Below are 10,242 nucleotides of genomic sequence, written 5' to 3'. Positions count from 1 at the left end.
TCCCTCGAGCGGGGGCAAAAGGCTCCGCGGGGCCGGGTCGGGCAGCCTCCCCGCAAGCCCCTCCCCCTCCCCTCCCCTCCCCTCCCCTCCGCGGCCTGCGGTCGCCCCGGCTGCGCGCGACACAGGGACGGGCCGGGCTCCTCCTGCTCGGTGCTTTTATTCGGCCCTCGGGCCTCCCGCGCCGCCTCGCTGCAGCGGCCTCTGCTGCTCCTGCGCCGCCCGTGACAGGCGGCCCCGAATGATGGCCAGCACGGTGGCGACGTCCCGCAGAAAGGCCTCCTCCGGCTGGGCCTCCGGCGCCGGGCCCGGGGCCACCCCCTGCGGGGAAGCACAAGCATTGGCCACCGGCGGACTCGAGGGGCGCCCGCGAAGGGGTCAGGGGTCAGCAGCGCCCCACCGGCGGGCCGGCCCCCAGGCGCGGGCAGAGCACGGCCATGCCAGGCGCCACCAGCCAGCCTCGGGCTCCCGGGCCTGCCCACGCGAGTTGCCACCCCCCACTGCCAGTGGGCGGGGCTCTGCCCCCATTCTGACGGGCACGGAGGCCCCGGGAGGCCTGCAAATCAAAAGTGGCAAGGAGGACTAAATATGCGGTAGAACTGATTCAAATGGGTCGCCGCCTTGGTCTGAAGTAGCACAAGAGAATCGGAGTCCAGGAGCACCTTGAAGACCAACAAAGATTTACTCAGGTCTGAGTCTGAGGAAGCGTGCTTGCCCTCGAAAGCTCCCGCCTTGAATAAATCTTTGTTGGTCTTCAAGGTGCCCCTGCTGGACTCTGATTGTATTGGTAGAACTGGACAAGGATGCTGAAAATAACGGGGGGGGGGGGTGAGGATCCCATTCCTTGTTTTGTTTTGTTTTTTAAGGCACAAACAATTGTGTGGCTTGGTCTGCTGGAGGACCCGACAGAAGTATGCAAGTCTCTCTGGCCAGCTTCTAACCACACACCATGTTGCCCACCCACTCATGACTGGCAGGCAGCAGTTCAAGGACAACACAGCAAAGCTCTGCTCTAGACTCTTCTCTATTAACCCACAGGCTGCTTTGGTGGCCGCCAGCATAAGTAGATTATGGGGCTGCATCAAACACACCCAGAGCCCAAGGAAGAAGCACGGAAAGGTGGGCTGGGGGGGGGATCTTGCTTACCCCTCGCCCTCTGAAGCGCAGGACATAAAGGGCGGCAGAGCCCGAGAGGCCCATGAGAAGGGCCCACATTGGCAGTGAGAAGGGACAGTCCACGCCCCCAAGGGCAAACCAGGGCTCGCCAGTCCCAGGAGAGCCAGGGAAGCGGGGGATTTCTCCCCGCACGGGGTCCAGCTCTCTGAACCGCTGGCGCTTCAGCTGGGCTTGATTCATGAAGAGCATGGCCAGCAACAGCAAAGAGCAGCCCCACAGCTCCATGATGCCCACCCGTGTGCAGGGTGGCTCAGCGGTTGCTAGGATGCGGTTGCCAGAGAGACCGCAGTGATGTGAAACTTCCATGCCCCACCGGGAGAGGGCCCTGCAGCGGGAGGGCTGCCCTGTGAGCCCGTGATTCTCCCTGCGGCCTGCCAGTCCAGGAGACAAGCCCCCTCTCGGAGCCAGCTAGCTGGGAGGCCAGAGCATCTGTCTGCAGGGATGCCAGGCCTGGCCATCCCGTCCCTCATCTGCTTCCACAGCCAGACTACGTTGCCACATTAGGAGCGAGATGGAGCCTTCCGCCAAGTGGCCCTCGGGTGGCCTCCAGAGGGGCTTCTCGTGGGATGCTGTGTCTGCGGCCTTTGGGGTGGCCGTGCCGCTGGGGAGGGAGGTGAGCTGGCCCACTTCTCTCTCCAGTGGCATCTGCTCAGGTCAGGCCCTGGCACCAGGACCAGGATACAGATGTGTATTCCGGGCGGCCTCTGGCGTTAAGCATAAGTGGGGTAACTGCGGGCTTTCAAGGAGCCCACAGGACTCCAAACAGGCTGCCTTTCATTCCAGCTGGGAAGTGGGGGCTGCCCGGTGGCACTGTTTGTGCCCGTCCCGCAGGAACACTGTGATCCTGCTGAGGGCAGACAATGGGCCTTGTCTCTCCTCTGCGGCAGGGGCACGTGTGCCTGGCTAGTGAGGCCAGAATCCCGCCTTTTGCCAGCCCAGCAATGTAGCTGCTCCTTGGCGGGGCTGGAAAGCCACTGCAAATCCGGTGATCCAAGATGCAGCCCCTGCCTCAAAGAAGAAGATGCCAAGCTTTGGGCCGGCCGCTCCTGCAAAGGACAATGTTCCCCCCATGTCAAACGGGCAAGGCCACACGTCACTTCATGTGTGTGCATTGCCCAGGGAAGCCATGCTTGCTTTTGCAAAGCAGTGGGGGTGTGGGCTGAATGGCATCTGAGCCCTCCACCTTTGGCCAGGAGTCACATGTATAACAGCAACCCCAACACCCCCCCCCCCCGCAGAAACAAACAGCAACCACCATAAAGGGCGACAGGAGCAATTTTGCACTTTAATAACCTGAAATTCTGAAAAAAGTGTCCAATATAAAATTACTGCCACCTCCATCTACCCCAGCCTGCGCTCCTCCCTCCCCACATCAAGGGTGGCCAGGGCCCCATGGGACTCCCCCCCCCCCCCGGCCATGTCAACAAAATGACTGCAGAACAGGCCTGGCTGTGCAGGGGGGGAGGAAGGTCTGACCAATGTGGCACTTTTAAGGATCACCCCATCAGTGAGAGACCTAAAGGTGCCCTCCCCATACTTATCATGTCTTTGGTGAAAGATCCCACTCCCTTTCCAGAACTGGGGGACAAAACCAAGAAGTCCTGTTCTACCCCCCTCCCCCCCCCAAAGGCACATACTGTGTTAGTTATTCCCCTTCCTCCCCCCCCCCCCAAAAAAAGGCTGGCTTCAAACACGCACGCACTCACGCTCCCCCCCTGCCTGCTGTGCTCCACCCCCCCTTCACATCTCTGGGAATCTGTGACTCACGTACCCCCCTGCCCTGCCCTGCCCCAACACCGCAAGGGGTCACACCGTGCTGCTGGGGGGGGGCTTGGCGGCATGGAGCTGAGCCCTGGAAGCGGGAGAGCTGCTCGGTGCTGGCCAGGAGCGCAAGAGGGCATTTTCCTGCTCCAGCAAGGCGTTGCGCTCCGACAGCTCCTTGATCTGTTCCCGCAGCACCTCCACCTCCTCCCGCACGGCAAACATCAGGTGGCTCTTCACCAGGTTCCTGGAGGAGGGGCAGACAGGAGGGCAGCCTGTGAGGCACGACGGTGCTCTCCCCCCCACACACCCCGCCCCACACACAGAGGGTGCCAGAGGGGCTGCAGTCTTGGTTCACCCTCCAAGTAACCCTGATGGGGTGGGCTGCTCATGCCTACGTACAGAGGCAGCACTCAAACCCAGAGCTCCCGAAAGGACTCCAGAGAGCCACAAGTAGCCTCCAGTCCTTCCTCCCCAGCTTTCTATCACCTCAAAGGTGCCAGATACTCAAAGCTCATGACCAAGAGGTGAATAAGGGGCATCAAAAGGCAGCTAGAGGCGGGCCCTGCAGCACCTTAGAAACCAATGAGAGCTCTCGAGAGTCAAAGGAAATATTAACAAGAGTGCCCATGAGCACATGCAGAGTGGGTCACTCAAGGCTGCCAACGTTGGAGTATTGGAGGTGTGCAAATTGAATCAGTCATGCCAACCCCTTGGAAAGGAACCAGCAGGGGCGGCGTGAGGAAAGAGATGGGAAGTCTTCTACCTGCAGCGGCAGCTTTCAACTCTCAATAAGTTCTGGCTACTGTGTGGACAAGTGAGCCCCCCCCTCCCGTCTCTGCAACACTTTGGGGACTGTTTCTGGGCCCCCAAAAGAGGGGCAGCCATGCAGAGCTACGAGAGGCTTCTGTCCACCCTGCCGGCAGCCCCCCCCCCCCCGTCTCCCGCTGGGCCCCTCAACTCACCATGGCTTGTTCAATCTTGTTGTCTATTGCGGTCATGCTGCTGCTGGGACCGCTGTGAGGCAGAAAGAGACAGGCAGAGGCGTTAAGAGGCAAGGGGGAATCCCCCCCCCCGGGCACAACCCCGCCGCCCCCCGCATGCCCAAGAGAAGAACTGGCCGGGCCCCACCCCGATCTCCATCTTTCATTTCCTGCCCCTGTTCCAGACAACTTGATCCACTAGAAAATCTTCCACAAAACCAGCCATGCGCCTGAGAGGGGCACAAAAACACACTGAAGCACACGAACATGCTTGTCAAAGCGCCCTACTCCGAGTGGGATGGTCAAAGCACACATCCAGCACCTTTCCTTGTCACAGAAGAGCACTCATGGTGGGTCCGCCAAAGGCAGGGAGTAACTTGTGGAGCACGGTGGCCCTGAAGGTTCAACACACCCCAAGGGTCTTCGGAGTAACTGCTGGAACGTCTCGCTCCCCTCCCTGCCCTTTCCAGAACTCGGGCTGCTGACCTGTGGGGCAGCTGTTTGCGGGCCACAAGCACAGCCTCCAAGCCCCGGCCCTCCCTCCTGTGCTGCCCTTGGGATGAAGCAACCTGAAGGCTCTTCCTGCGACAGAAACACCATGACTTGTCCTGCCAGACCGGCTTTCCCCTCCTCAGTCAGAGAAGCCCACGGTTTCCACACGGAGATCCCCTCCTCACACTTCTTCACAACAACCGTGCAGGGTAGGCCAGACTGCCAGTTCAGGGGACTCCGCCCACAGTCGGATGGTAGAGCAGGGCTCTGAGCCCATCTCCCCAACCTTGTCCCCCCCTCCTTCCCACCTGCTCCCCCACACCCCCTCCAGATCAGTTCCCGCAGCGCAGAGGACCCTGCTCACTACCTGTGGAGGACAAGCATCAGAGACACCAGCGTTTGGTCAGCCTCCTTTTTCCGGCCACCAAGCTTCCTGTGGCCTTTGGGGGTGTCCCCTGGCCTAGTCCGGGCAGGGGACACGTCCCTAGAAAGGACCGGGGAGGTGCAGCCCTGATGCCGGTGGAGGCGGGGGTCCGTTCCATCAGGAAGCAGGCAGCAGCCACAGCCTCGTGACCCCTGGTGGGCCTCGAAGGCGTTCACCAAGGCCTTGACTGACGTCCCTGGGTGATCCAGGGACATGGCGGCTCCTGGCCAGCCCCGGCGCAGGCCCTCACTCTTCTGGCTTGGGGCTCCGTCTCCTGGGAGCTCTGGCTCGGCTATCCACGGGTCTTCCCTCCTGAGCCCACGGTCCCCGAAGACTCCCCTCTCTGTTCCCCTCTGTCTGCTTCTGCTCCGAGACCCGGCTGCTGAGGGACCCTACAAATCCTTTCCTCTCATAAGGCTTTGGGGCTGCAGCGCATGCGATGGGAAGGGACGGGGCCCTCCGCTCCACAGATGCCCGGCGGGGCTCCGTGGCCAGGCATAAATAGCCGCCTCTGTGCCTGGCACCCGGCCCCCTCGCCTGCCCTCCCATGGGCCAAGCCCATGCCTTGTGCCCTGAGACACTGAAGGGAGGGCCGCCAACACTGCAGCAGCTGCACCAGCAGGCAAGAAGGTTCCCGAGCAACCCCTGGCCGTCCTCCTGTCAAGGCCCGCCCCCCACAGGGTCAAGCCAGGACCCTCTGCAGGGGCACGGGTCAGATCAGCGGGCCGGATTCTACAAAGGCATTTGGTCCCCCCCCCCCGCCAGCCGTTCTTGGCTGTGATGCAGCAGGGGGGAGGGGGGGCACAAAGGGGCCATTATACGCCTGCCCCCCTCTGTTTATACCATTCGCAGGCAGAGGGTGGGGGTGTCACTATGGAAACTGGCCAGGAGCCCAACGCCAGTGACGTCACTCAGCACCAGGAACTGCTCAGTGGGGGCAGAGCCCAGGCCTTGGGCGCAGGGGGCCTAATGGGCTGCACAGATCGGAGGGCTCAGCCCAACCACGGCCTGCTGGGGGAAATGGGTGCCAGCTTTCCCCACCCCACCCTTGGCTTCTCTGGGACCCCTAGCATCGCCCCACTGTTGCTTTCCACCCCCTGTGGAGGTGGGGTGCACATGGAGGGCGTGAGAGGCAGCAGGCCCCAGCGGGCCCAGAGCCAGTTGTTCCCGGCCCCCCTGCCCCCCCCCCACGGCCCAAGCTGTCCCACCTTGAGAGGCCAGGCAGTGTGCTGAGCATGCAGAGAGACTGCCCTCCCCCCCCCCGCGTGAAGCCACGCATTCAGGGGCCTTCTCCGGACACAAACATGTGTCCTGTCAAGCCTGGCCTTTTCCCAAGAAGCAGCAGCAGCAGCAGCAGCAGCGTGTTTTTCTGCAGGCCGCTCGCAGAGCTCTCCCGCAGGCGGGGAACGGGGCAGGCGAAGTGTCCGGCCAGTCCAGGAGGTTGGCTGGCTGGCTGGCTGGCTGGGAGAATGCCCGCTCTGACAGACTCCCTGGTTAGCTTTGGGGAGTGAGTGAGGGCCCAGCCGCCAAGCACGCACCCGGCTCTGATTTGGAAGCAGAACTCCGGAAGCTGGACCTGGCCGTCCTGACGTGCAGCCTGGGACTCTGGCCAGCCGTTCTGGGCCAAGGCGGAAGCTGCCTGCCCCTGCGTGAGCCAGCCCCTCCTGCGCCCACCTCTCACAGGGAGCCCCCGCTGCTCATGGCTCATGGACCCAGGGAAGGCGGCCAGGCAGGGGCGTGTCGCAGGCTCTCGGGTGTTAACTGCACACCTGGAGACCCACCAGGGTGGGGTGGGGGGGTCAGTGGGCCGTGCCTTGGGTGAGTTTAAGAACCAGCCCGGCTGGTTTATGTGTGACACCTGAGGGAGCCTCCTTGCCCCTGGGCGCAGGGTCGGAGCAGCTGGCACGGAAGAGTGCCAAGGCACACACGGACGGCTGCACACTGGCATTCACAAAGCCATTCAGCCCTGGTGCTCCCTTCCCACCCCCGCCCGAAGCAGCCTTCCTGTCTCTTCTGGGGCTGGGCCAAGACCGCCACTGGGCAGGGCCCGCACCCTCCCTCGCCCGCCCGCCCGCCCATCCACCCACCCCTCGTGCTCACTGGCTGCTCCGTCCGGCCTCCTGGCAGTGCTTCCATAAACACCACCAAGAATAGCCCATCAAATCCCAGGAGGAATGTGGGGGGGGGGGGAGCTTGAGCCAGCCCGGTTTGCCCTTCTCCACTGTAGGCAGCCAAGCCAGAAAGAAATAGTCTTTGCAGTTTAAAAAGGGGAGACCCAAGTGCGAATCTCTGCTAGGGAAGCCTGCGGGGTGACCTTGGACCAGGAATGCTCTCAGTCTAGCCTACCTTCCAGGGCTGTTGCAAGGATGAAGGGGAGACCCATTCACACCTCTCTGAGCTCACTGGCTGGACAGCAGGGTAAAAATGTACCAGACGGGTAGAGAAATAGAAGGGGAATTCAGCTTATGGGGAGGCAGAACGGACTTTCCCAGGAACAATGGGGCAAGATGGCTGGGCCAGGAATCCTCTGCCCAGCCCCCCAGCCCTGTGGCCTAAACTGAGAAGACTCCTCCAGGAAGCCAGCCCCCCAGCCACGGGTGAGACTGCCCCAGGCCTCTCCAGGAAGGCCTTGGTCAACTGCTTTGACAGGGGGCACAGCCCCCCAAAGAGGCACCCCTGCTGGCTCAGCTCCCTTCCCAGCAGCCAGTGCCCAGTCAGGGTCACGGGAGGTCACCCCGGGAAGGATCCCTCTGCTCCAGGAGGGCCAAGATGGCACCAGAGCACCACATGTCTCACCTACCTGGGAAGCATTAGTGGGCTGCCCCACTGCTTTGAGGGGCAGGGCAAGTTCACTGCTCTCCCCCCCCAATTTCCACCTAACACCCCACCCTCTCAGGAAAGCAGTCATCAACACCTCAGCTGATGCAGCCCAGCAAGCCAACACGGAGGAGGAGGAGGAGGAGGAGGAGGAGGAGAAGGAGAAGGAGAAGGAGAAGGAGGAGGAGAAGGAGGAGGAGGAGGAGGAGGAGGAGGGTGCCCAGCACCCAACATTCCAGCCACAAGGTTTGGGGAGGGGGAAGCTTAATGCCAAACCCTGCCCCACCCAGCATGGCCTGTTGCATCATGGCAGAATCTCCAAGCAGCTTCACCCTCTCCGGTGGCCGGGATGACACCCCCCCACACACACACCACACAGGGCCACTTCCGCTCCTGCAGGCCGATTCCACCTCTGTCCTCGCTTCCTTCCTCTTGCCGAAACGCAAAAGACTTCCCCATCAGCAGAAGGTCGCAGTCCTGAAGCCCAGGGTGTCCTTGCTCACAGGGTGAGACTCTGCACGCGCACAGACCCCACATCCCCCTTTCACCGCGCACACCCAGACCAGGTTGCCCTGTTGGCATGGCCTCCCCAGGGGCCCCCAAAGCACCTACCTGTCATCGTCGCTGTCATGGGCAGCCCCCATGCCAAACATGGACCGTGCCAAGCTGAAGCGGGCAGCACCAAAAGGGTCCGAGGTTCTCCGGCTGGGGCTGGCATCTCGGAGGAGGAGGAGGGGTGCTGGGGACGAGGACCGTGAGCGGGATTCTCTGGGCGCAGCCTGGCAGGGCAACAAAGAGTTCAGCCTTGCGGGAAGCGGCCGCCAGCCCCCCCCCCGCCTGCCCGCCCCCCCCCTAGGCCTACAAGCGGGGGGGGGGACAGTCGCCCGCGGCAGAGCAGAGGACAAGAGCCGGGTCAACGGGTGTTTCCTCCGCCAGGCGTGGAGCGGAGGGCCGGCCGGCCGGCCAGGACAAGGCCCTTCTGTGTGCCCCGGCCAGGGCCAGCAGGGAGGGGTTTCTAGGAAGAGGGGAAGCAGCCTGGGGGGTGGGGACAGAGCCCCAAGGAGGAGGCCGGCCCCTCATCAATGGCTCCTTGTTCTGTCCCAGGGGGAGGGGGCAACTGCTTCTAACCACCCCCACCCCCTCAGCCCAGGCTGGTGTTGCAGCTGGAGTGCGGCTGTGGCCTCAGACAGGGCCCGCAGGCCCCAGGCCAAACCCACACCTCCGAAGGGGCCGGGCCAGTGAGGGGGCCCCCAGCCGGCGCGACCCCAGCCCTGCGCCCACCACGGGCTCCCCCCTGGGCCTGCTTCAAGGAGCAAGGGCTGCCCCGGTGCCCCCCCCCCGCCCCAGCCCCGCCAGGCGCTCACCTGGCCGCCGCGCTCCTCCGACTCTCTCTGGATGAGCTGCGTGACGCTCTTGGGCAGCAAGTGCTCCTCGGGGCCGGGGCCGGGGGGGCTCCAGTCGGCGGGCTCCGCGGGGCCGTCGGCGGGCGCGGGCGAGCGGGGCTCGGGCAGGGCCAGGGGGCTGCGCAGGGGCCCGGGGCCGGCCGCAGGAGTCCGGTTGGGGTGGGCGAGCAGGGGCAGGCCCCCGCCCAGGGAGCGCGCCTGGTGGCCGGCGGGGGCGGCGGCGGGGGGCCCGGGCAGGAGCAGCTGGGAGTGCAGGTGGGCGGCGCGGCGGGGCGGCTGGGGGCTGTAGAGGCCGGGCGCCTTGGGCAGGAGGGCGGCCACCTCCAGGCGGGAGTCCAGGGAGTGCGGGTGGCGCGCCGAGTCGGCCAGGCGGCCCCCGAGGTGCTGCTCGGCCTCCGCCTCGTAGAAGTCCCGGCAGGTCCAGCGGCCGCGCTTGTAGGGCTCTCCGGAGCCCTGGTCCAGCTTGACCACGCGGAAGCGCGAGGCGGGGGGCGCCCCCGGGGAGCCCGGGGCCGAGGAGGGCCCGTTGCGGGCGGGCGCCGCGCCCTCCTTGGCCCGCGCGCCCTCCCCGTCGCCGCCGCCATCGGCGTCCTCCCCTGCGGCCGGCGGGCCCTCCTTGGGCGGGTAGTCGGAGGTGACGCTGGTGATCTGGAAGCCGCTCTTCTTCTTCCCGCCGCCGCCGCCGCCGCTCATGGCAGCGGGAGCAGGCACGGCTGGCGCGGGGCCGCCCTCGGCTGCGCTACCGGGAGCGGGGCCGGGCCGGGGCCATGGCCCGGTGAGAGGCGGCGGGCCGGAGGGCGGGGCGGCCGGCGGGCGTGCCAGACCCGCGGGAGAGCCGACCGGAGCGCGGGCCTTCCGCCGCCCGCCCGCCCGCCACCATCCCCCGCGGCTCCGGCGACGCTCAGGGGAGCGCAGCCGCGGGAGGCATGGCAGGGCGGCGCGCAAGGAGGAGAGCGGCGGAGGCAGGAAGGCGGGCGGGCAGGCGGCCGGACCCACCCACCCAGCCACCCGCTCGCCCGCGCTTGCCGCCCCCGGGACCGCCGCCGCCGCCTGGGGAGCAGCCCCGCTGCAGCAGCCGAAGCCGAAGCGGCGGAGACAGAAGCAGCAGCAGCAGCAGGAGGAGGAGGAGGAGGAGGAGGAGGAGGCGGGGAGGAGGCGGAGGAAGTCCGGCCCCCGCCAGACCAGCTGA

The 10,242-nt window shown here is 65.1% G+C and overlaps 2 protein-coding genes across 2 annotated transcripts; both read right to left on the bottom strand.

The window, feature by feature from the left end:
- Positions 1 to 140: 140 nt before the first annotated feature.
- Positions 141 to 1,494, bottom strand: LOC143826322 (uncharacterized). Its single transcript, XM_077315069.1, has 2 exons — positions 1,144 to 1,494; positions 141 to 318 (listed from the first exon to the last, which is right to left on the bottom strand). Exons 1-2 carry the CDS (start codon positions 1,477 to 1,479, stop codon positions 157 to 159), a joined length of 498 nt encoding a protein of 165 aa, XP_077171184.1. The 5' UTR covers positions 1,480 to 1,494; the 3' UTR covers positions 141 to 156.
- A 944-nt stretch (positions 1,495 to 2,438) lies between these two features.
- TSC22D4 (TSC22 domain family member 4) lies at positions 2,439 to 10,233 on the bottom strand. The gene is made up of 4 exons (XM_077312840.1): positions 9,015 to 10,233; positions 8,263 to 8,429; positions 3,899 to 3,951; positions 2,439 to 3,179 (listed from the first exon to the last, which is right to left on the bottom strand). The coding sequence occupies exons 1-4, from the start codon at positions 9,744 to 9,746 to the stop codon at positions 2,980 to 2,982; spliced, it is 1,152 nt and encodes a 383-aa protein (XP_077168955.1). The 5' UTR covers positions 9,747 to 10,233; the 3' UTR covers positions 2,439 to 2,979.
- Between the last annotated feature and the right edge of the window lie 9 nt (positions 10,234 to 10,242).

The sequence above is a fragment of the Paroedura picta genome, chromosome 16, assembly GCF_049243985.1.
Source record: "Paroedura picta isolate Pp20150507F chromosome 16, Ppicta_v3.0, whole genome shotgun sequence".
Lineage (NCBI taxonomy): Eukaryota > Metazoa > Chordata > Lepidosauria > Squamata > Gekkonidae > Paroedura > Paroedura picta.
Note: the sequence above shows the minus strand (reverse complement) of the source record. Positions and strands in the feature narration are given on the sequence as shown.